We start from the raw sequence: 25,600 nt of genomic DNA on the forward strand, positions 1-25,600 counted from the left end.
TTCTGTCACTTTTCCTTCTCTACTTCCCTTTGATTCTGTCTCACTTTCTCTGTCTCTACCTTTCTTTCATAGAACTATAGAAGTTTACAGCACAGAATGGACATTTGGCCCATTGTGTCTGTGCTGGCTCTTTGCGAGAGCAATCCAAAACGAATATCACTGCCCTCTTCTTGGGACCGGTAGAGAGGGTTGATCAGGAAAAGGGTGATCGGGAGAGGGGTGATTGCAAGAGGAGTGATTGGGAGGGAGGGAGCAGTGGGCAGGATCAGGGAGGGTGTTAGCAGCGGTGATTGAGAGCGGTGGACGGCAGTGGGGATCAGGGGGGTCGAGGTTGCGAACATAGGAACAGGAGTAGGCCATTTAGCCCCTCGGAGCTATTCCGCCATTCAATGAGATCATGGCTGATCTGTGACCTAACTCCATACACCTGCCTTAGTCCCATATCCCTTAATACCTTTGGTTAACAAAAATCTATCAATCTCAGATTTAAAATTAACAATTGAGCTAGCATTGACTGCCATTTGTAGAAGAGAGTTCCAAACTTCTACCGCCCTTTGCGTGTAGATGTGTTTCCTAACTTCACTCCTGAAAGTCCTGGCTCTAATTTTTAGGCTGTGTCCCCCAGTCCGAGACTCCCCAACCAGCGGAAATAGTTTCTCTCTATCTACCCTATCAGTTCTCCTTAATATCATGAAAACTGCGATCAAATCATCCCTTAATTGTCTAAATTCCAGGGAATACAACCCTAGTTTGTGTAATCTCTCTTCGTAATTTAACCCTTGGAGTCCAGGTATCATTGTAGTAAATCTACACTGCACTCCCTCCAAGGCCAATATATCCTTCCTAAGGTGCGGTGCCCAGAACTGAACACAGTACTCCAGGTGTAGTCTAACCAGGGCTTTGTACAGCTGTAGCAATGGGGAGGGTGGGGGGGTGGGTCGTAGCCGACAGCGGTCCTGGTCTTAATGCTCCTCCCGCCTCAACGTTCAGGTTTTGTTTTATTTGTTCATGGGATGTGGGCGTCGCTGACGAGGCCAGCATTTATTGCCCATCCCTAATTGCCCTTGAGAAGGTGGTGGTGAGCCGCGTTCTTGAACCGCTGCAGTCCGTGTGGTGAAGGTTCTCCCACAGTGCTGTTAGGAAGGGAGTTCCAGGATTTTGACCCAGCGACGACGAAGGAACGGCGATATATTTCCAAGTCGGGATGGTGTGTGACTTGGAGGGGAACGTGCAGGTGGTGTTGTTCCCATGTGCCTGCTGCCCTTGTCCTTCTAGGTGGTAGAGGTCGCGGGTTTGGGAGGTGCTGTCGAAGAAGCCTTGGCGAGTTGTTGCAGTGCATCCTGTGGATGGTACACACTGCAGCCACTGTGCGCCGGTGGTGAAGGGAGTGAATGTTTAGGGTGGTGGATGGGGTGCCAATCAAGCGGGCTGCTTTGTCCTGGATGGTGTCGAGCTTCTTGAGTGTTGTTGGAGCTGCAATCATCCAGGCAAGTGGAGAGTATTCCATCACACTCCTGACTTGTGCCTTGTAGATGGTGGAAAGGCCTTGGGGAGTCAGGAGGTGAGTCACTTGCCGCAGAATACCCAGCCTCTGACCTGCTCTTGTAGCCACAGTATTTATGTGGCTGGTCCAGTTAAGTTTCTGGTCAATGGTGACTCCCAGGATGTTGATGGTGGGGGATTCGGCAATGATAATGCCGTTGAATGTCAAGGGGAGGTGGTTAGACTCTCTCTTGTTGGAGATGGTCATTGCCTGGCACTTGTCTGGCGCGAATGTTACTTGCCACTTATGAGTCCAAGCCTGGATGTTGTCCAGGTCTTGCTGCATGCGGGTAAATTATATTTTAAAATCTTACCTTGTTGGTTGCGGCCTGCAGGGATCCCTTTAAGGACAGCCTGTTAGGCCGCATGTACACCTGGTTTTCCTGAACACAGCCAACCCGGCACTGGCTTCCTCAGGGCAATCCAATATTGAAGATGGGGCCTCAAACAGGCGATAGGCCCCTTATTTACATATGCAAAGGGCTGAACGTCTGTTTCAGTTGTGGGCCCTGGATGCCTTTTTTTGCCTACACCAATATGGCGGGAGGCACATTTCTAGCTCATAATGAGCGTGCGCTTCCTGCCCGCCATATTGGAGGCTTAGAGGCTCGAAAATGGGTGCGGTGCCATTGAATTTCTAGGCCCATGGCTTTAATGTCCTTTCTATAATGGAGTGCCCAAAACAGCACATAGTACTCTAACTGTGGACTAACCACTGTCTTGTACAAATTTATCATTAACTCTTTTCTTTTGTACTCTATGCCCCAATTCATAAATATGGCTATATCTACCTGCACTTGCAGTTTTAAGGAATTATGTATTTGAACCCCTGGGACTCTGTACCTCCACACTCTTCAGTGTCTTTCCATTGAGTTTATATTCCCATTCCTTATTTTGCAATACCCTTCTCACTCTCATTTTCTTTTTCCATTCACAGGGTTCGTCCACACAGGGTTGGTACACACAGGGTTAGTGCACACAGGGTTAGTGCACACAGAAATCTGCTTCACAGCTGCTGTGTGATAGGTGTGTTTATTTTGAAAGCTGCAAAGAACACTCAGTCCTTGCAGGATTCAAGTACTTGAGATGTGTAAAATGCTGATTTGTTCGTCTTTACAGGCACCGATGCTTAGTGCCAAATTATGAGACTCAGGTTCACACCTGCTTGTATTGCTGAGTTCCCAATTTAGCCATCTTTACATTGGGAGGAACAGACTGAAGGACAAACACTTCCCCATAAACAGTGAGGAAGAAACTGGAGGCAACGACATTAATGGCCTGGAGGTATGCACCTCCTCGTGGTTGGTTCATTGTGACAGTGACAATGACAGCGGCTTTGGGAGTAGGTTACCTACAGACCCTCTCAGCTGCAGTTACTTTATGGTTCAGAATACCAGGATAAAAAGGGGTTCACATGCTCACAAAAAAAGAGCTTGATATCAAGCTATATAAACCAGGAAGGTTCCAGCGTTGACCCCTCATCTGTGTTGAGTTAGCTGATCTGAGTTTGGGCAGTGAAGAGGGTGCAAAATTTGTCTCAGCATCCATGAGCTAGGGAGAGGAAAATCATCCCAAATTCTTGCTCCTGACCACTATCCAGTGACTCCTGCTGTAAAGTACCTGTATGTTAATGTGGGGTGGGTCAGGATCGAGCTTGACTACGATAACCCCATCTCTCTCCCTCTCATTTCCTCTACCTGACTGACACTTACTATCTAGGTTTGCAAATGAAGCATGGCACCTGCATGAGGTAGTGGATGGCTAATGGGCCCACACCCAAACAGGAGTTAGGACCTTCAGGGGAGAAGAGGATAATTTGGGTGGGGGGAAAGTAAAGGAAAAAAAACCTCACATCGTACTTCATGTGAACTAGACTTCAGTGAATGCATCTATTCTGTTCAAAGGTCAAGGGATGGGATTGCTCAGTTGCTTAATATTTGTTCTGTAAAGGTACTTAAAAGAACATTGCACTGCGTGTCAGCCTTGGCTCAGTGGTAGCACTCTCGCCTCTGAGTCAGGAGGAGGATGTAAAAGATCCCATGGCTCTATTTGAAGAAAAGCAAGAGCATTCTCCTTGATGTCCTGGCCCACATTTATTCCTCAACCAATATCATGAAAATAAATAAATTATCTGGTCTGTTGTGTGCAAATTGGCTGCGGTGTTTCCCTACATTACAATTGTGACTACATTTCCAAAGTACCTCATTGGCTGTGAAGTGCTTTGGGACATCCTGAGATCATGAAAGGCACAATAGAAATACAAGTTCTTTCTCTCTATTATTCCTGTAAGGTTTTTAAGATAGTTTTTGAGCTGTGAACATAAATGTGATGATGCCATCGATGATATGGTTTCATAATTTATGAGAGTACAGCATCATAGCGACACAGCAAAACCGAAAATGACACTCACTCTGCCAGAACCACCCAAAATTGACATTGACACCCCGAACTAGCATTGATCCCCCTTTTTACAATAAAAGGTTTTTTTCCTCTTTCTCTGCTGAATGCCACTACATTTGCTCCTTGATCCAGGCAGAAAAGTACATCTTCCCTGTGGGTCCCATTTTCTTTCCGTTTTTCTTTCACCCACATCCAAGATTGTTCTGCTTCTCTAAAGTTTCACGGTGTCTACCATAGAACTGTCAAGAGCTGCCATACAAAGAGACTGGTAAGTTTGAATGAGTTCAGGACAAGTTTTCAAACCCATGGACCGACAATTGTGAGTCCAGTGATCTACCATTAGAGTTATCGCAGTGTTGGCTGCCTTTAGGTCACTTCAATTGCAAAACTACCCAACGGGACAAAGGGTTTCAAAATGAATGATCTAGCAGCATATTAATTGGTCAATCATCTCTTTGCTGTTTTTTGGACATTGCTGGTGCAGAATGGCTGTCCTTTCTGCCAACATAGTCACTGCAGTCCAGAAGTAATTCACTTTGTGAAACGCCTTCGACAATATGCTATATAAATGCAAGTATTTTTTTTCAAGCCTCTAACTCAGAAGTCCAGATTCAGATCATCGCTTCTATCTCATTCTGTTCCAGAACTTCAAAACTGTGGAACTCCTTTCCTCCCTCTGTATTTTCCTTCTTCCACAATCTATAAGATTTTAAAATCCAAACTGTGAATCAACTAATCCCTACTTCTTGTTTTCCTCGTCTTCTCCTACTCCTCAACCTCGAGGGTATCAAGCATGAAGGGAAGGGCCTTGGCCCTTCACTTAGGTTTCTCAATTTAATTTTTTTCCATATATATGTTTCCTTCTCCCTCCTCCCTTAGGAGCTGTTGCACCAAGAACCATTTCGTAGTCAATAGGGTGGACAAGCCATCAGCTACAAGACATCTTAAGCCAACCACTGGAAGATGCACAAGAATGATCGTTCATCCCTGTGGAGAAGTGCCAAGCTTCTGCTCACTACCGTCTCCTGATAATGTGGTCAAGATTGAAAACTTACCATGCAGGGAATTGTGGGAGCATACCCATACCCCACCCTACCATTCTTTGACACAGTGCTTTGTCCAACAATGAACTGCATCACCCCATTGATAACTTTGTGCTCAAAGCTAGAATGCATGATCTTTTTTGTCAAAATCTCATTTCAGTTAATGTTGCCTGTTGTATACTGACCACGTCAATTTCTGGTTACCCCTGTCATTTATCACTTGATAAACATACAGTGATCATGTAACAATCATTATTCTTTCAGTCTGGATGTCATCTTGGATAAACTACGTGGAGTCAATATCTATCATGACATCCACAAGCAGGGGAAAAACCCAAACCAGAATGAAACCAACCTATGAACTCCACAATACAGTGTAAAAATAATGCAGTGGGAGTAGTTTTGCATTGAATCTGGCCTTTGATTTGCACTGTCTGCCAATGAGGTTCCAATTCTACGTCTCTTTACTTTTTTCTTCTGGTTTATAAAAGCATTGTCCCAAGCATGACACTGTATGCAAGCCACAGTCTGTTTGGGATACTGATTTGAAGAGTCTTTATCTTCTATAAAAAAAAAATACAAATCAGGTTTCTCGCTCTCACTCCACAAAAAAGACATCATTATGACATATGGGAAAAAGTAGAACTTATACATAAGAAAGTAAAATGCACACAAAATGCAGACCTAACTTTTCACTATGGCTCTCATTCTTAAGACCTACAATCAATATAATGTTATACAGGATGCTTGTGCAGTAAAGGACTTCTCAGTAATAAAGCTGATGCAGCCAAAAATTTACAGCAACTTGGAGTAGAAGTAGAACCTGCTCAGCAGATTCTGTTATATTAAAGCCTTGTTTATAATTCCAGCCAGCTTGAACTCACGCATTGCCACCTCATGGCTGGGCAGCTCAAACTGCAGATAACATACATGTTGGTTTAATCTGAGCTCAGCCAAGCCACTGAATGAATTAAATCCCCGAATAAAAATGCTTTCTCCACGTCAATAGCAATGTCAAAATTTGATCCGGTGCCACTCACTGAAGGGATTGGGGAGAAATCCAAACTCCAAACCTAAGCCAAAGAAAGCTCAGTTTTCACTTGCCACCTTTGTACCAACCAAGTTGTGTGGGAGTCAGCCTTGTTTATTTTTTTTGGCCTAGCACTGCTTCCTTCCACTGACAGATATAGAACCCATCCACCTTCATGTGTAATTTATTGTACAGAAGGATAAGTCATTTTATTGTTGTGTATCAGATTCACATCAATATTTTAATATATAACCTTCAACTTTTTTAAGTAAAGAAAGTTGCTGGTTGGAATGTCCTTTCAGAACTCGATTAATCCAGATTTAGACATGATTCCAAGCATTCCTCATTTTTAAAAAAAATTTTGGTTGATCAGGAGTTAGAACCTCTCCCGCTGAAGGAATTTCTTGCTTTGAATTGTGTACAACTTGTGCTTTAATCAGCTAACTCTGCGTAACACAAAGTGAGCAGCAGATCAGGGAGATTAAAGTCAGTGGAAAGAATGCAAGACTGTTGAGCTACTTTCAAGTAATGAAGTGCTCATGTTGGTGTTTGTGATCTGTACAAAAGACATTGATAGCCCACGCTTTCCAATCCTTTGGAAGTTTTGGTTTTTTTTCAACTTACTTCTCTCTTCTCCTGAATGCACTAACTCATACTAGGCAACAGTTCCCTGGACGCTGGTAGCCCTTTTTGCCCAAGTGGCCTTTCTGCATGTGTGAGTCCAGACAATGAGTGTTGGCAAGCTATTTGACAAAGAGGGTCAGCACAACTGAGCCCAGTATTGTCCTTATCTGACATACAGGCACACTTTCCAGCAGGTCACTGGATAATGATCAGGTTTAATTTTAAGTAGCTTTAAGAGGGACAAGAGTCAGTATAATTGAAACTAAACTTAGATTAAGTACTGAGGGAGTACTGCACTGTCGGAGGTCCTGTCTTTCAGATGAGACGTTAAACTGAGGCCCAGTCTGCCCTTTTAGGTGTATGTAAAAGATCCCATGGCACTATTCACAGAAGAGCACCGGAATTCTCTCCGGTGTCCTGGCCAATATTTATCCTTCAACCAACATCACTAAAACAGATTATCTGGTCATTATCACATTGATGTTTGTGGGATCTTGCTGTGTGCAAATTGGCTGCTACATTTCCCTACATTACAACAGTGATAACACTTAAAAAGTACTTAATCAAAAGCAAAATACTGCAGATGCTGGAAATCTGAAATAAAAACAGAAAATGATGAAAATACTCTCCAAGTCAGACAGCATCTGTGGCGAGAGAAACAGAGTAACGTTTCAGGTTGAAAACCTTTCGTCAGAACTGGAAGAAATTGAAGATCAAAGTTTGAACCTTCAACTTCTTCCAGTTCTGACAAAGGTTCATCGACCTGAAACGTTAACTCTGTTTCTTTCTCCACAGATGCTGCCTGACTTGCTGAGTATTTCCAGCATTTTCTGTTTTTACTTCAAAAGTATTTAATTAGCTATATGAGTAGAAATTTCCTCCAACTAAATATTGGGAAGACCAAAGCCATTGTCTTCGGTCCCCGCCACAAACTCCATTCCCTAGCCACTGACTCATTCCCTTTCCCTGGCCACTGTTTGAGGTTGAACCACACCATTCGCAAACTTGGCGTCCTATTTGACCCTGAGATGAGCTTCTGACCACATAACCGCTCCAACACCAAGACCACCTACTTTCACCTCCGTAATATCGCCTGTCTCTGTCCCTGACTCAACTCATCTGCTGCTGAAACCCTCATCCAAGCCTTTGTTACCTCTAGACTTGACTATTCCAATGCTATCCTGGCCAGTCTCCCATCTTCCACCCTCCATAAACCTGAGCTCATCCAAAACTCTGCTGCCCATATCCTAAATCGCACCATGTCCCATTCACCCATTACCCCTGTGCTCGTTGATCTACATTGGCTCCCGGTCTGGCAGTGGCTCGATTTTAAAATTCTCATCCTTGTTTTCAAATCCCTCCATTAGCTTCACTCCTCCCTATCTCTGTAACCTCCTCCAATTCTGGCCTCTTGCGCATCCCTGATTTTAATCACTCCACCATTGACGGCCGTGCCTTCAGCTGCCTGGGCCCTACGCCTCTCCTCCTTTAAGATGCTCCTTAAAACCTACCTCTTTGACCAAGCTTTTGGTCACCTGTCCTAATATCACCTTACGTGGCTCGGTGTCAAATTTTGTTTGTTAATCACTCCTATGAAGTGGAGATGCCGGTGATGGACTGGGGTTGACAATTGTAAACAATTTTACAACACCAAGTTATAGTCCAACAATTTTATTTGAAATTCACAAGCTTTCGGAGGCTTCCTCCTTCCTCAGGTGAATGTTGTGGAAATGAAATCCTCGAACCCTTCGCATTTATAAATCACAGAACAATACCTGGTGATTACAGAAAGTCTTTCCAACTGCCTGTTGCCAAGTCAATCACAGTGTGCAGACAGAGAGGTGTTACCTACAAGGCCACCGAATATACAAACAACCAAAAAAAAACAGAGAGAGAGAGGCAGAAACATAGAAACATCCGGAAGGAAGAGAAAGACAGCAAATGACCCGTTATATTAAGAACAGATAACATTTGTTCGCTGGTGGGGTTACGTGTAGCATGACATGAACCCAAGATCCCGGTTGAGGCCGTCCTCATGGGTGCGGAACTTGGCTATCAATTTCTGCTCGACGATTTTGCGTTGTCGTGTGTCTCGAAGGCCACCTTGGAGTATGCTTACCCGAAGGTCGGTGGCTGAATTTCCTTGACTGCTGAAGTGTTCCCCGACTGGGAGGGAACCCTCCTGTCTGGCGATTGTTGTGCGGTGTCCGTTCATCCGTTGTCGCAGCGTCTGCATGGTCTCGCCAATGTACCATGCTCTGGGGCATCCTTTCCTGCAACATATGAGGTAGACAACGTTGGCCGAGTCACAGGAGTATGAACCATGCACCTGGTGGGTGGTGTCTTCTCGTGTGATGGTGGTATCTGTGTCAATGATCTGGCATGTCTTGCAGAGGTTACCGTGGCAGGGTTGTGTGGTGTTGTGGACGCTGTTCTCCTGAAAGCTGGGTAATTTGCTGCGAACGATGGTCTGTTTGAGGTTGGGTGGCTGTTTAAAGCCGAGTAGTGGAGGTGTGGGGATGGCCATAGCGAGGTGTTCGTCATCATTGATGACATGTTGAAGGCTGCGGAGAACATGACGTAGTTTCTCTGCTCCGGGGAAGTACTGGACGACGAAGGGTACTCTGTTGGTTGCGTCCCGTGTTAGTCTTCTGAGGAGGTCTATGCGATTTTTCGCTGTGGCCCGTCGGAACTGTCGATCGATGAGTCGAGCGTCATATCCCGTTCTTACTAGGGCGTCTTTCAGCGTCTGTAGGTGTCCATCGTGTTCCTCCTCGTCTGAGCAGACCCTGTGTATTCGCAGGGCCTGTCCACAGGGGATGGCCTCTTTGACGTGGTTAGGGTGGAAGCTGGAAAAGTGGAGCATCGTGAGGTTGTCCGTGGGCTTGCGGTAGAGTGAGGTGCTGAGGTGCCCATCTTTGATGGAGATTCGTGTGTCCAAGAAAGAAACTGATTCTGAGGAGTAGTCCATGGTGAGCTTGATGGTGGGATGGAACTTGTTGATGTTATCGTGTAGTCTGTTTAGTGATTCCTCGCCGTGGGTCCATAGAAAGAAAATGTCGTCGATGTATCTGGTGTATAGTGTTGGTTGGAGGTCCTGTGCAGTGAAGAAGTCCTGCTCGAACTTGTGCATGAAAATGTTGGCGTATTGGGGTGCGAATTTGGTCCCCATGGCTGTTCCGTGTGTTTGGGTAAAGAACTGGTTATCGAAGGTGAAGACATTGTGATCCAGGATGAAGCGGATGAGTTGTAGGATGGCGTCTGGAGATTGGCTGTTGTTGGTGTTGAGTATTGATGCTGTCGCAGCGATGCCGTCATCGTGGGGGATACTGGTGTATAGTGCCGAGACGTCCATCGTGGTGAGAAGTGTTCCTGGTTCAACTGGTCCGTGGGTACTGAGTTTTTGTAGGAAGTCCGTAGTGTCGCGACAGAAGCTGGGGGTTCCCTGTACGATGGGTTTCAGGATGCCCTCGATGTATCCAGAGAGGTTCTCACACAGGGTTCCGTTGCCTGATACGCTAGGACGTCCGGGTGTGTTGGCTTTGTGTATCTTTGGGAGGCAGTAGAAGTCTCCCATGCGGGGAGTACGTGGGATGAAAGCGCTTAGGATGCTTTGAAGGTCTGGATCGAAGGTCTTGATCAGTTTGTTGAGCTGGTGGGTGTGTTCTTTGGTCGGATCTGCAGGTAACCGTCTGTAGTGTTCCTGGTTGTCCAGTTGTCGGTATGCTTCTTTGCAATAGTCCGTTCTGTTCTGTATGACTATGGCTCCTCCTTTGTCCGCTGGTTTGATGACGATGTTGCGGTTGGTCTTGAGAGCGTTGATGGCGTTGCGTTGTGCTAGGGTGACATTCCGGACTGTCTTCTGAGTGCGGCTGACGCATTGACGCATTTCCTGACAGCTTGAGCATACATGTCAAGCTGAGGGCAGCGACCCTCCGGAGGAGTCCAGTGTAACTCTTTCCTCTTCGGTTGCTGTACCGCGGATCCCTCTGTCTGCTGTTCCGGATCGTTGATTGTCTCGTTGGGTTCGCTGCTGAAATCTTGGGGTTTGTGGAAGAATTCCCGGAGCCTCATTCTCCTGATGAATTCCTCTGTGTCCGCCGCGAGACTAATGGGGTCCATTTTGGTAGTGGGGCAGAAATTGAGCCCTCGGCTGAGAACTTCGATTTCGTCTGGTTGAAGGGTGTGGTCGGACAAATTGACGATAGACTTCCCTGTGGTTGCAACCGTGGTACCAGCCACCCAACCTCAAACAGACCATCGTTCGCAGCAAATTACCCAGCTTTCAGGAGAACAGCGTCCACGACACCACACAACCCTGCCACGGTAACCTCTGCAAGACATGCCAGATCATCGACACAGATACCACCATCACATGAGAAGACACCACCCACCAGGTGCACGGTTCATACTCCTGTGACTCGGCCAACGTTGTCTATCTCATACGATGCAGGAAAGGATGCTCCAGAGCATGGTACATTGGCGAGACCATGCAGACGCTGCGACAACGGATGAACGGACACCGCGCAACAATCGCCAGACAGGAGGGTTCCCTCCCAGTCGGGGAACACTTCAGCAGTCAAGGACATTCAACCACCGACCTTCGGGTAAGCATACTCCAAGGCGGCCTGCGAGACACACGACAACGCAAAATCGTCGAGCAGAAATTGATAGCCAAGTTCCGCACCCATGAGGACGGCCTCAACCGGGATCTTGGGTTCATGTCACGCTACACGTAACCCCACCAGCGAACAAATGTTATCTGTTTTTAATATAACGGGTCATTTGCTGTCTTTCTCTTCCTTCCGGATGTTTCTATGTTTCTGCCTCTCTCTCTCTGTTTTTTTTTGGTTGTTTGTATATTCGGTGGCCTTGTAGGTAACACCTCTCTGTCTGCACACTGTGATTGCCTTGACAACAGGCAGTTGGAAAGACTTTCTGTAATCACCAGGTATTGTTCTGTGATTTATAAATGCGAAGGGTTCGAGGATTTCATTTCCACAACATTCACCTGAGGAAGGAGGAAGCCTCTGAAAGCTTGTGAATTTCAAATAAAATTGTTGGACTATAACTTGGTGTTGTAAAACTCCTATGAAGCGCCTTGGGATGTTTTACTACGTTGAAGGTGCTATATAAATGCAAGTTGTTGTTGTAAAGCTCTTTGGGACGTCCTGAGGTTGTGAAAGGCGCTATTTCAATTCAATTTCTTTCTTTATAGGTTGCAAGATGAGGCTTTGGGGACCACTAATAAATAAGGGACAGCCTGACCAAACTAAAAGTGAGTGTTAAGTATTTTTTTACAAAAACAATTGTGTAATCCATCAGTGCTTCCTTTTTTTTTCTTTTTTCGTGTTCGTGTGCAGAAAACCAAAAAACCCCATCAGTGCCTCCTGGACCGAGATAATAAAATTATAATTTGACACTTATTTTTGGGTTTTTTTTAATTTACTGCACATAAACACACCCTAACCCCCCCCCCCCCCTGTTCTTATAAAAGGGGGCCTAAAACAAAAAAAAATTAAAAATCAGTGCCTCCAATACTTGAAAAACAGTTAAGGCTCCTTTAATAGAGCAATCTATTTGATGACGCTTATATCCAAAACTTCCTGGACCAATGGTATGGGATGTGGGTGGAACTGAAAGAGCGCGGGAAAGGCAGTGTAATGGCGCGGTGCTAACTGTTACAATATTTGTCAATTTCAATCCCGGCTTAAAGTAATCATCGCTGCGCTGGATCCCAAGGATTGAGCCGCCGATCATCTCGCCAGCGACTAATTGGAGCGCAAGGGTGGGGGGGGACTAAGACGATGGACAGTTTCCAGAAAGTCGAGAAGATCGGGGAAGGGACGTACGGTGTGGTTTATAAAGCCAAAAACAAAGACACAGGGGAAGTGGTGGCCTTGAAGAAAATCCGACTCGACACGTGAGTTATGAAATCCCTTTGAAGGCTTGTGAGCGGCCGATAGAGTGATCGTTAAATGGGTCTCAGTGCAGACACGAGATCCTGCAGGATGCAACCGCTTTTGTGCTTTGTTCCTCCTGGTTGACCCACAGCTATCGTTTTGTGTAAACTTTTTTTCTGTTGGGGTTCAGGGGCAGGGGGAAAGGTTGGAAAGCTATAAATTTTTCAAACATTGGATCCTGCACGCGTTTTCTGCCCCAATTTTGTAACTTTCTTGAAAGTAGACCACGCTAGTTGTAACGAAAGGCCACGTAATGTGCTACGTTACTGGTCCTGTCCACATACCATACAACTAGGAGATAAAATGCGTGTGAGACAGAAATAATGGTAACTTCCAAATGAATGACGAAGCAGTCATCCAATGCAGTTCTCGCATGATGTCATGACGTTGACTACTCCATGAATGTTCCCTGCACTCTGATTTGATTAGTGCCTTAGGTTCAGTTTGTGACTCTTATGATGGCTCGGTGGGTCTGGACTAGGAAAATCTTCGTTTTTGATTCTCTGGGCTGATTTAGCCGATCTCAGCTGGGGTGGCACTAAGGGGCATTAGGATTGGCCTGAGGTACCTTGGGGAAGTGAGGGGAAATGTTAGCCAGGGTTCCTGCTCCTGTTGGGTAGCCAATGGGTTCCTTACTGGAGAGTGGTATGTATGGATGTCGGGTAATGCTCCCTCCACAGTTGAATGGTCTGACACTACATCTTTAGGCTCACATATGGAGACTGGCCACTCGGCTGAGATCACAGGACTGCAAGGTAGATATGGACAAGGCCATTTCATTCCCAAGATCATCCATTCAGAAAAAAACCTCCTTCAAGTCAGAGTAACAAGCTGTTTCTTAAATGGCTCCAGGGTTTCTGCCTCCACTACCCTACCCAGAGTAACATGCAAGTTACACTACGCTGTTTTGCGGATGAGACGTTAAATCAAATCCCCGCCTGCCTGCCCAGGTTGACGTAAAAGATCCCATAATAGTATGTGAAGAAGAGCAAGGAGTTCTCCCGGTGTCCTGCCTAACATTCCTCCCTCTACTATCACCACCAAAAATAGATTAACTAGTTATAAAATCTCTGGAATTCTCTCCCTTAGCCTGTCCGCCTCTCCATCTCTCCTCCTTTTAAGACGCTCCTCAAAATCTACCTCTTTGACCAAGCTTTTGGTCACCTGCCCTAATATCTCCTTATGTGGCTCAGTGTCAAATTTTGTTTGATAATGCTCCTGTGAAGCACCTTGGGACGTTTTACTACGTAGTAAAACGCTATATAAATGAAAGGGTTGGTATACTTTTGTGATGTGATCAATCAAGTGTGTTTGTGGACTGTTGTTTATATGGGGGAGCTATGGGCTAAATTTTTCACAGTGACTAAATGGGTGGAAATCTAGTCCTGCGTAATGAGCAGAGGCTGGCTGAGATACAGAAGGAAAGTACATGTGGGTATAATGGTGGAGAGAAAAACAAAGAACAACCTAGTAATGGCAGGCCTGGAAAAATGAGTGCATGTTCGAATACCCGGCTTCCAGCAGCTGTAGTCCCAAGTCTGAGTTTTCACATCAGTTATACGACAGACATCTGCCTCGGTGTGTTGGAAGGATCTGCACAGGCAGCTCGCATTGTGCCAGCCACCTTGATGTTCTAGATGTCCAAATCAGTGCAGTATACCAGGCTTACTGATTACCAACTGCTTAACCCCGGTCATAATGAGTGGCTCTGGCAAAGAGGTATGCCCGTTGTAAGATCGACTTCCCCTCAGTGACTGAGTCGTCATTGCTGGAGCCCTCGCTCCCTCCAGCTGTTTCCCCATTTTGTCACAAATCCACCTCACAACTTGGTCCTGGATCTTGCACGTGGGCTGGAGGAAGCCCTTTCATTGCATGCTCACGAGTTCTGAATCATGAGAGTGAACTGTTTGGACTCATATATATACTTAGCCATGTCCCATACTCAGTTCCTGGTCTCTACTGAGTTAGCTGGTCTCAGCCAGGACAGTGGTGGAGGTGCAATATGCAGCCTCAGTAAGTGGAATCACCATCATGTTTAACATCACTCACCGTGCCCTCTAGTATTACAGTGCAATATCTGGGTTCTTCCACTCGTTGCTATGGTTTTGTCGCTCATGTGGTAACTGGAGTGTCTGCTGTTCCTCACTATCTATCTTCTTTTTTTAAAAAAAAGTGTCTGGTACATCAGAGAGCATACCAGGTCCTTTATGTGCAATGTTATCATGCATAGTTGGCTGAACAGAAACTTGACACAGGCTCTTGAAGTTCTGTGGTGATATTTTGATGACTCAGTGATGACATGTGCCCCGTATTGAAGTGAATTTAATGTGCAATTTACTGTAATTCCTCATGCCTAATTGGCCAATCAGGTGTATTCTGCTGAGCAAATGCAAGATGCATGTGTGTGCGGGGACATGTAGACTCACGCAACGCTGCCTTTGCTTAAGTTTCACTGTGAGCAACTTTTAAAGGAGTGACGTACTTAGGCTAATCAGCAGGTAATCCCAATTGTTAATACTTCTTTCAGGCAATATGATGAGGGTATTGAGGCTAGAGACTCTCGCAGAAGGGTGTGTAATGTTACTTTGTTAACAGCTGACAGGATCCATTTATTTGATGTGTGAAGAAGATTAATGCTTTTTTCTCTCAATAGTTGTGCTATGTAGTTAATCATCATCATCTTACTAATGATCTCTTATGCATGATATCTTTCAGGGAAACAGAGGGAGTGCCAAGTACAGCAATACGAGAAATCTCCCTTCTCAAGGAACTCAGCCATCCCAACATAGTCAAGTAAGGACTCTATTTTGTGGTATATATTGATTTAAGGGAAACATTTCCGAAGAAAGAAAGCCTTGCATTCTTATAGCACCTTATGACTTCTCTGTTAATGAATGTGGTAGTCTTCTATGTTAACGAATACTTGGAAGAAGCCTACTGTATTCTGCTTGCTACAATTAAAAGACAGTCTCTCCTTTATTGAGAGCAGTTCAACAAACAGGGTACAATCAAAAACGTAGATATGCGTTCTTTAATTCCAGCCTGCCTCTGTATACAGTACGGTAGAGACAGCAGCTTCAGTACTGTACACACCTAACAGCCAACGCATGGTTCCTTTATGCTACCTTTTCCACACACTCTGGACACGCCTACTGAAACCTACTTAATGCACATAGATTGATTCGTCTCTGTTTGCCATTCGAATATACATTCTATTGAGAACTAAAAACTCCACGGGAAAAGTGGCTAACTAAAGAAGTTAAGAATAGAATTAGATTAAAAGAAGAGGCCTACAATATCGCGAAGAAGAGTAGTAAGCCTGAGGATTGGGAGAGTTTTGGAAACCAGCAAAGGATGACCAAGAAACTGATAAAAGGGAGAAAATAGACGATAAAAGCAAACCAGCAAGAAATATAAAAACTGATTGTAAGAGCTTCTACTAGTATGTAAAAAGGAAGAGATTAGCAAAAGTAAAACATTGGTCCCTTAGAGGCTGAAACAAGAGAAATTATAATGGGGAATAAGGAAATGGCAGATGCGTTAAACAAATACTTGTATCTGTCTTCACAGTAGAAGACACAAAAAACATACCAGAAATAGTGGGGAACCAAGGGGTAAATGAGAGTGAGGAACTTAAAGTAATTAATATCAGTAGAGAAAAAGTACTGGAGAAACTAATGGGACTAAAAGCCGATAAATCTCCTAGACCTGATGGCCTACATCCAAGGGTTCTAAAAGAGGTGGCTGCGGAGATAGTGGATGCATTGGTTGTAATCTTCCAAAATTCCCTAGATTCTAGAACAGTCCCAGTGGACTGGAAGGTAGCAAATGTAACCCCGCTATTCAAGAAAAGAGCAAGAGAGAAAACAGGGAACCACAGGTCAGTTAGCCTGACATCAGTCACCGGGAAAATGCTGGAATCCTTTATTAAGGAAGTGGTAACAGGGCACTTCGAAAATCATAATATGTTTAGGCAAAATCAACATGGTTTTATGAAAGGGAAATCATGTTTGACAAATTTATTAGCGTTTTTTGAGGATGTAACTAACAGGGTAGATAAAGGGGAACCAGTGGATGTAGTATATTTGGATTTTCAAAAGGCATTCGATAAGGTGCCACATAAAAGGTTGTTACACAAGGTAAGGGCTCATGGGGTTGGGGGTAATATATTAGCATCGATAGAGGATTGGTTAAAAGACAGAAAGCAGAGATAAATGGGTCATTCTCAGGTTGGCAGGCTGTAACTAGTGGGGTGCCGCAAGGATCGGTGCTTGGGCCTCAGCTATTTACAATCTATATTAATGACTTGGATGATGGGACCGAGTGTAATGTATCCAAGTTGGCTGACGATACAAAGCTAGTTGGGAAAGTAAGCTGTGAGGAGGATACAAAGATTCTGCAAAGGGATATAGACAGGTTAAGTGAGTGGGCAAGAAGGTGGCAGATGGAGTATAATGTGGGGAAATGTGAGGTTATTAACTTTGGTAGGAAGAATAGAAAAACAGAATATTTTTTAAATGGTGAGAAACTATTAAATGTTGGTGTTGAGAGAAATTTGGGTGTCCTCGTACAAGAAACACAAAAAGTTAGCATGCAGGTACAGCAAGCAATAAGGAAGGCAAATGGCATGTTGGCCTTTATTGCAAGGGGGTTACAGCACAAGAGTAAGGAAGTCTTACTACAATCGTACAGGGCTTTGGTGAGACCTCACCTGGAGTACTGCGTAGAGTTTTGGTCTTCTAATCTAAGGAAGGATATACTTGCCTTAGAGGCGGTGCAACAAAAGTTCACTAGATTAATTCCTGGGATGAGAGGGTTGTCCTATGAGGAGAGATTGAGTAGAATGGGCCTATACTCTTTGGAGTTTAGAAGAATGAGAGGTGATCTCATTGAAACATATTAGATTCTGAAGGGGCTTGACAGGGTAGCTCTGAGAGGTTGTTTTCCCCCTGGCTGGAGAGTCTAGAACTAGGGGTCATAGTCTCAGGATAAGGAGTCGGCCATTTAAGACTGAGATGAGGAGGAATTTCTTCACTCAGAGGGTTGTGAATCTTTGGGGAATGCTCTACCCCAGAGGGCTGTGGATAAGAACATAAGAAATAGGAGCAGGAGTAGGCCATCCGGCTCCTTGAGCCTGCTCTGCCATTCAATAAGATCATGGCTGATCTTCTACCTCAATGCCTTTTTCCTGCACCATCCCCATATCCCTTGACGCCTTCAATATCTAGAAATCTATCGATCTCTGTTTTGAATGTACTCAATGACTGAGCCTCCACGGCCTTCTGGGGTAGAGAATTCCAAAGATTCACCACCTTCTGAGTGAAGAAATTTTTCCTAATCTCAGTCCTAAATGGCCTACCCCTTATTCTGAGACTGACCCCTTGGTTCTAGATTCCTCAGCCAGGGGAAACATCCTCCTTGCATCTACCCTGTCAAGCCCTGTAAGAATTTTGTATGTTTCAATGAGATCACCTCTCATTCTTCTGGCCTCGTCTACTCAATCTCGCCTCATACGATAATCCCGCCATCCCAGGAATCAGTCTGGTGAACCTTTGTTGCACTCCCTCTATGGCAAGTATATCCTTTCTTGGGTAAGGATGCTGAGTCGTTGAATATGTTCAAGGCTGTGAGAGATTGATTTTTGGACTCTGGGGGAATCAAGGGATATGGGGATCGGGTGGGAAAGTGGAGTTGAGGTCGAAGATCAGCCATGATCTTATTGTATGGTGGAGCAGGCTCGAGGGGCTGTATGGCCTACTCCTGCTCCTATTTCTTATGTTCTTATCAAAAGTAAAATACTGTGGATGCTGGAAATCTGAAATAAAAACAGAAAATGCTGGAGAAGCTCAGCAAGTCAGGCAGCATCTGTGGAGAAAGAAACAGAGTTAACGTTTCAGGTCGAAGACCTTTCGTTAGTTCTTCTGTTTCTTTCTCCATAGATGCTGCCTGACTTGCTGAGCTTCTCCAACATTTTCTGCTTTTATTTCTTATGTTCAAACACCACTCAGCTGGCTTTGATATGCCCATCTCCCCACAAAGATTGGTGTGTCTTTGTTCACTCGAACCACGTGTGTCATTTCTGCATTTGACTGATCTTTGTTTCCTAGACTGGCTGTCTCCATTTGTCGTTCATCAATTCAAAGCTAATTATCTTATGTATATTTTTCCCAGGGTTTGAGTAATACCCAATTTGCATCTGTACAATAGGAAGTCAATTGCTAGCAAGGGCACGTCTTGACTTGTCTTTAGTCGGGTGGCTGTTCTGCCCTATCAGTCGTTACACTGTTTCTTCCTCTAATCCATGTCTCAACATTCTCTCAAACTCTAAAAGCACTTCACACTCAATGAACTACTTTGAACTGCAGTGATTGTTATATGTGCAAATTTGGCAGCCATTTTGCACACAGTAAGATCATACTAGCAGCAATGTGGTGAATATACGCACAGTAAGATTGTACTAGCAGCAATGTGATGAATATTTGCGCAAATTAAGATCATACTAGCAGCAATTTGATGAATATTTGCGCAAATTAAGATCATACTAGCAGCAATGTGATGAATATTGTACACAGTAAGATCATACTAGCGGCAATGAGATGAATGAACTGTCGCTGTATTTTGTTTGCTGGTGGTGGTTACGAGAGGAAGGTTGGCCAGGACTTTGCCAGAGCTTCCTGCTCTTTGAATAGAGCCATAAGATTTTAAATCCATTAAACTATTGGAATGGACTATAGCTTCTCATTCAAAAGACTGCACCTCCAACATTGCAGCACTCCTTTAATACTGCACTGAAGTGTCAGTCTAGATTTACCACACATTTGATTACTGGGAGACCAAATTCCTTGCTGTCTATAACACAACACTGTAACCCTAACCGGATGCTCCCTCGGAAAGATGTCATAAAATGAAGTGACTGTCAGGGTGGGGGTTATGTTTCTCTCCTACTCCTAGGTCCCTGGAATTCTGCACCACCTCGAGGGCAGTTTCTGTGACCAGCCCAACCAAATTGTATGGTGAGAGAATGTAGATTCTGTGGCACGTTACCAAGTGGTCTACATATATTTACGTCGTAAGAAAAGTGTAACGGCAACAATTTTTAGATTTTAAGAAAACCCCACCAGTTTAGAGACCGGCACTTCGATTATAAACTTACAGCCCTCGATGAGGAGAGAAGACAGAGAGCAGCAAAATGGGAAACCAAAACCTGGAGCAGCCAGCCACGTTCACCAACAATCAGCCATCAGCTAGATGTTTGCAACCATATAGCCTTATTTGACATTGGGGGGAGGCACTTTCACTAAAGTGGGGGAGGGGGGGAAATCTAGTTTGATTCAGTTTGGCTGCAGTGCTGGTGGAAGTGTTACCCATGCCACCCTCACAGCTGTGAAAACACCCTATTCTTGGTGCACCAGCCCATCCATAACTAAAGATCTGAAGCATCGCAGCACCAGCTAAGTAACTGTGGCAGGGGGAAAATTCCACAGTAGTTACCATGGCCACGGAATTACAAGTCATTTGTGGTGAGGATGATACTGCAGTTCGCTGTAGGGTGTGCACTCACCTGTTTTGATCCCACTCTTGTCTGTCCTGAATTCTCCACCACCGGTCTCCAACTCCCCAGCTGTGTCCTTGTGCAGTCCACTCATTAAAGTCAAACTTCCCATTTTCTGGGGATCTGTGGTGACTAGTTGAAGACCCTGTGATGGATTCTGACTTGAATTGTGTTTCCATCGTCAGTAAGTAATAAATCCTTGTAGCATTCTGCGACTGAAAAGCAGAATTACTTGTTGGCCAAATAAAGCAGCCAGGGCTCGGTTGGTATTTTGAGCTTCTGCGGGATTCTAATTGAAATCTGGATCCACTGTTGTTTGAAGGTAAGGCTTCTGTCATCTGCTGTTTGAAGCATCTTTTGGCTGAAATTATGGACTGGGGGGTTATCTTCTACTCCGATATAGCCGTGTAATATAATTCCCATGGCTCAATTAAGACGTGTCATTTCAGCTTTTAGACTTGCAGCAAAGCTCCTCAGCTCTGGATCCTGTCAGTGAGTGGCTGTGCATGGTACTGAATCTCCCAGCCTTGGACACCTCCTGACCAGCATCTTGGGTGGAGCTGAATGCCAGTCGATGCCCAATTCTAGGTAACGGCTCAACTTAACAGTTTGTTGATACCAGTTGAGCAGGTCTGTGACAAGTTTTAAGATCTGAAATGGCAGCTCACGATGGAGCTGGGGAATAGCTGTAAACACCCGAGCATTCCTCTACGGTAGGAGACTTTTTTAAAAAAATCTCGTTTAAAAGGAGGTATTTACGTTTTAAATGTTTCCTTTATGGCCCCAACTTGCCTCTTTTAAATCATTTGTTGCAATAGCAGGGAAGAGGGAGTTGAAGCGCGATGACTTGCTGCATCTGGCTCTGTAAAAGCACGGACTGTAATTTATTTATTTTTTGTTAAGCTGGTATTAAGAGGTTTATCATCAGGTGCACTGTTTCCTCCGAGCTCAGGAGATTTCACAGGTGACTGGCATTAATTGTGGTGGGGGAACAAAGTTAAGGGTAAGTTTTTTTTTACATTTCCACGTAGGAGACTGCAGTTTGAACGTACACAAGGCAGTAAATGCGCTTCTTTAAAATTGAAACCGTTCCTGTTTATGTGATGGGGCAAATGAAGTGTAAATCTGGACCTGCTTTCTTCTCGCACTCTGGCCATATTCGCAGCTCCCACCAGTGTGCAATGTAACTCATTTCATAAAGGACCTGTACTGTTAACAGACTGGGAAGCCTTTAATCTCATCAGCCTGGGCTGGGCTAGGGGAGTGTGACTGAGACAGATCCATAAAGGATGTAGTTGATTATCTTCCTCTAGAGTTACGCAATAGTGTCATCACAACAACTTGCATTTATACAGTGCCTTTAACGTGGTTAAACCGTCCCAAGGCTCTTCACAGGAGCGTAAACAGACAAGAAATCGCCTCACCAGTTGTACCTGCTTACGAAACTAAAACAATCAGTGAGATTCCAAAATAATTTAATCTATTGTGGTTACTACAAGTCTCGGTACTTTGTGACCATACAGTGGGTGAGGACGAGGTCTTTCTGGAGAACAGAATTGGGAATGACGTTGGAACCCATGACTGGATTACTAGTATTCCTCTTTTCCCCTCCCCCTCCTTCAGGTTACTTGATGTCATTCACACGGAGAATAAACTCTATCTGGTCTTTGAGTTCCTGCATCAAGACCTGAAGAAATTCATGGACGTCTCCTCGGTCAATGGGATCCCATTGCCACTCGTCAAGGTAAAAATCACGTGGTTTGCATAGGACAAAGTTAAAATTGAACGGAGCAAGAACAGGTCAACTGCTTGAGGGGTCTGGTGCATTTGGAATAACCCCCAGCGTGGACTTTGCTGTATGGCAGCTTAATATATTATTTTGCCAGCCAACAATGTGGCTGTATCTGTGATGCAAATTAAACTGTTTAATGCACAAAGTGTAGACTTTCATTAACCTATTATACCACATTAGGGAACTTCTCGAAAATGGAATCTTCACCCTATTAAAATGCTAAACATCTGTTCCTCACCCTCTTTGGGAAGCACTCGTTTAATTCTGGATCGGTGGGGAGCTGCACTCACAGGAAACAGCAGTTGGAGAATCGAGAGTAATGTTTCGTCTTATCTTTGAGAGGAAGAGCTTGCATTTATATAGCGCTTTTCAGATGCTCAGGACGTCCCAAAGCACTTTCGCAGCCAATGAATTACTTTTTGAAGCTTTGTTACATAGGCAAACACTGCAGCCAATTTGCGCACAGCAAGGACGCACAAACAGCAATGAGATAAATGACCATCTGTTTTTGATGGAGTTGGTTGAAGGATAAGTGTTGGCTGAGATATCAGGAAAACTGCTCTGCTTTATTGCAAATAGTGCCATGGGATCTTTTACATCCACCTAAATGTCTCATCCAAAAGACAGCACCTCTGACAGTGGATCCCTCTTTAGAAATTATTTGCTAATCTGGATAGCGCAATATTTATGCACTTCCTCAGTTCATGGTACAACGGAGAATGCATCTTATAATACAAATTGCATGGCATTTGCAGATGCGTATTTTGAGGGTACTTGGGTTGGTATTCTTCATTCACTGAGGCGGGGGACCATCCTTGGCAGGGGGCTTGACTGGAAAAGGAAGGATGAGTCAGAGGACGTATTGGGCATTCTGTCGAGGCAGTACGTCGTCCCTCTGAGGGGAGTAAGGTGCTGGGCCTCCGCAGGAAGTGGTCCCATACCTCCTGACACTCACTATCAGGCACAGCCTGCATGCACCACTTGTAACACGTGCGAACCTCCCATTGATAGAATGTTTAACCTGGCAAATCCTCTGACAGCACATGTGTGGGAAAGTAATATCAGTGCTACTTAGAAAAGAACAGTAGGTTTCATTTTGTAAAATATATGCATGTAATTTTTTTTTAACAACCCCTCCTCTTTTAAAATGATTTTCTAACCCAGTTTTATTTTACTCAGTCCCAAAGTCACACCAATTTTAGCTCAGCTGCTGACACTTTCGTTCCAGTTTGTGGTCTTTCAACCCACGTACAATCTGGAGTTTAGCTCCATGCCCATGTGACCCAGAACCTTCCCTTTGAAATCTTGTCTGTGTGTCATTTCCTCTGGTGAGGAAATCCAGAACAAGGGGGCATAATCTTAAAATTCGAGCTAGGCCATTTAGGAGTGAAATCGGGCAACACGTCTTCACGTTGAGGGTAGTGGAAATCTGGAATTCTCTTCCCCAAAAAGGCTGTGGATGCTGGGGGACAGTCGGAGCTTTCAAGACTGAGATCGATAGATTTTCGTTAGGTAAGGATATCAAGGGATTTGGAGCAAAGGCGGGTAAATGGAGTTGAAACACAGATCAGCCATGATCTAATAGAATGGCGGAACAGGCTCAAGGGGCTGAATGGCCTACTCCCGTTCTTTGTGTGTTTTATACATTGTTTTGTTGGACCCCCCCCCTCCATATTTTCCCTCGTACAAATGATTTTTAGTGTTATCACCAATTTCCCCCCGTCCCCATACTATAGGGTGGCCCCTTATAATTACAGGGGATATCTTTCACTGAGCGGGACCAGGACCACGTGCAGGTCTGGCACTGACATTAATGGTACTGAATCACCAAGTACCCTGTTTAAAGCTGGCCACTCTGATCTCACTAACTCCACATCCCTCTATTGTACTAAATATATGTGAGCTTTATCAGTTCTCTAAAACAAGGTCTTCTCTCGGAGAAGGGGGAACATTATCCTTTTCACCCCCATTTCTAGAGAGAGCCTTGTTACTGCCATTTGTGATATTCAAACCTGAAGACATCTGTATTAGGGAATGAGATGGAGGAGAGGAGAGGAAGCTCAATGTTCCTGCTACTTCTCTGCTACTTTTATAGCTGTGAATATTCACCCCATAGTATTGCTTCATTTTTAGCTGCATGGTTCTCTAGGTCTATGTTTAATTTTGAGCTCTGTGGTAAATACAAGCACCTATGGCCACAGTACTCTCTGAGCACCTGATCTTGGTAGCTAAGCAGAGTGAGGCCCAGTTAGTATTTGAATAGGAGTCTGGGAATGCCAGATAAAGTTGGCTTAACAGCCTTGGGATGTTTTACTATTCTAGTTCTATTTATCACAGACCTAATAAAATGGTTGGTGATAGGTATGTTTTGTTATTGTGCTGGTTAATTATTGTGTGTTTTTCTACCAGAGTTACCTATTCCAGCTGCTACAGGGGCTCGCGTTCTGCCACTCGCACCGTGTGCTTCACCGTGACCTGAAGCCCCAGAACCTGCTGATCAATGCTGAGGGTGCGATTAAACTGGCTGACTTTGGGCTTGCACGAGCTTTTGGAGTGCCTGTTCGCACGTACACCCATGAGGTATGTTGTCCCCAGAACGTGGTACAGTGTCTGGGATGGGCAGTGAAGTGTTCCAGGGCGTCACTGGGTGGGAAATATTAATTATGCTGCAAAACATGTGATCGTTCCTGGGAGCTGGGGAAGGGTCACAGGTCATAAGCTATAACGGGCAACCAGAGGCAGGAGCGTCTTGATTCTGTTGGTAACGGTGCCTGGAGTTAGTAGCCAGTAAAACACCTTGTGCCGTTCAGCGGCACCAAGTTTAATGACTGTGTACTTTTCTGTTCAAGTCCCTTTTGCTGGTGGCCTCTGAACTCTTCCCCCTAAATTATTTTTACTATTTTGGTTACAACTTAAGATAAGATGGACCTATTTTAATATTGAGCAGGAGTTGAGAAGATGTTACCAGTCTCCAAGGGAAGTAGGAGAAATCTGAAACTGAGGGGGAAATATTTGTGAAACTGAAAGCAAGCAAGCGAGCGAGTCTTTATTTTCCTAGATTGCCTCAATGTGAAATTCTCTACAATTCCTTCTCTGAAGACGCAATCTTCAAATAATATTTTCTCCCATTGTCAGGGACTGCATTACGAATAAATATCAATGTATGGACTCAAACAGCCAAAGAGCTGTCTGAAAAACAAGGGGAATACAATGTTGAGTTTTAAATCTTGTGCTTGTTTTTTGCAGGTTGTCACATTGTGGTATCGAGCTCCTGAGATCCTCCTGGGGTGTAAATATTACTCCACTGCAGTAGACATCTGGAGTCTTGGCTGCATCTTCGCAGAAATGGTAACAGATTCTAAAGTTAGTGCAGCTCTGTGATAAGATGATGATTAAACTGAGAAATACATCAAGATGCACTCCCTTTTTTAAAATAATAATAAATATTTTATCCTCTTCCTGGACAGGAATTGAAGAGGAAGCCACAGTGTCTGTCAATTTGGCTTTATGGCCTGGCAAAGAAGGTGTTGAAATGTAATCTGAAGTGGGACTCTTGTTAGTTTCTTTACCCCCCCCCCCGCGCCCATTCTTCCCTCCCTCTTGCCAGGAAATCATAGGTCCTCACATCAAACTTAACTGGAGAAAGTCTGGTGT

The 25,600-nt window shown here is 44.5% G+C and overlaps 1 protein-coding gene across 9 annotated transcripts in view; it reads left to right on the forward strand.

The window, feature by feature from the left end:
• Positions 1 to 25,600, forward strand: part of cdk2 (cyclin dependent kinase 2) — a 71,203-nt gene that overhangs the window by 34,624 nt on the left and 10,979 nt on the right. For 8 of the 9 annotated variants that reach the window (XM_067976569.1, XM_067976574.1, XM_067976571.1 and 5 more), the window contains 6 exons: positions 11,858 to 11,917; positions 12,356 to 12,562; positions 15,318 to 15,395; positions 21,778 to 21,898; positions 24,356 to 24,526; positions 25,193 to 25,309. In XM_067976569.1, coding sequence (XP_067832670.1) covers positions 12,447 to 12,562; positions 15,318 to 15,395; positions 21,778 to 21,898; positions 24,356 to 24,526; positions 25,193 to 25,309 — 603 coding nt within the window. In that variant the 5' untranslated portion in view covers positions 11,858 to 11,917; positions 12,356 to 12,446. The remainder of the gene's footprint in view (positions 1 to 11,857; positions 11,918 to 12,355; positions 12,563 to 15,317; positions 15,396 to 21,777; positions 21,899 to 24,355; positions 24,527 to 25,192; positions 25,310 to 25,600) is intronic. The other variant, XM_067976576.1, reaches the window with a different exon arrangement.

Source organism: Heptranchias perlo, chromosome X, assembly GCF_035084215.1.
Source record: "Heptranchias perlo isolate sHepPer1 chromosome X, sHepPer1.hap1, whole genome shotgun sequence".
Classification (NCBI taxonomy): domain Eukaryota; kingdom Metazoa; phylum Chordata; class Chondrichthyes; order Hexanchiformes; family Hexanchidae; genus Heptranchias; species Heptranchias perlo.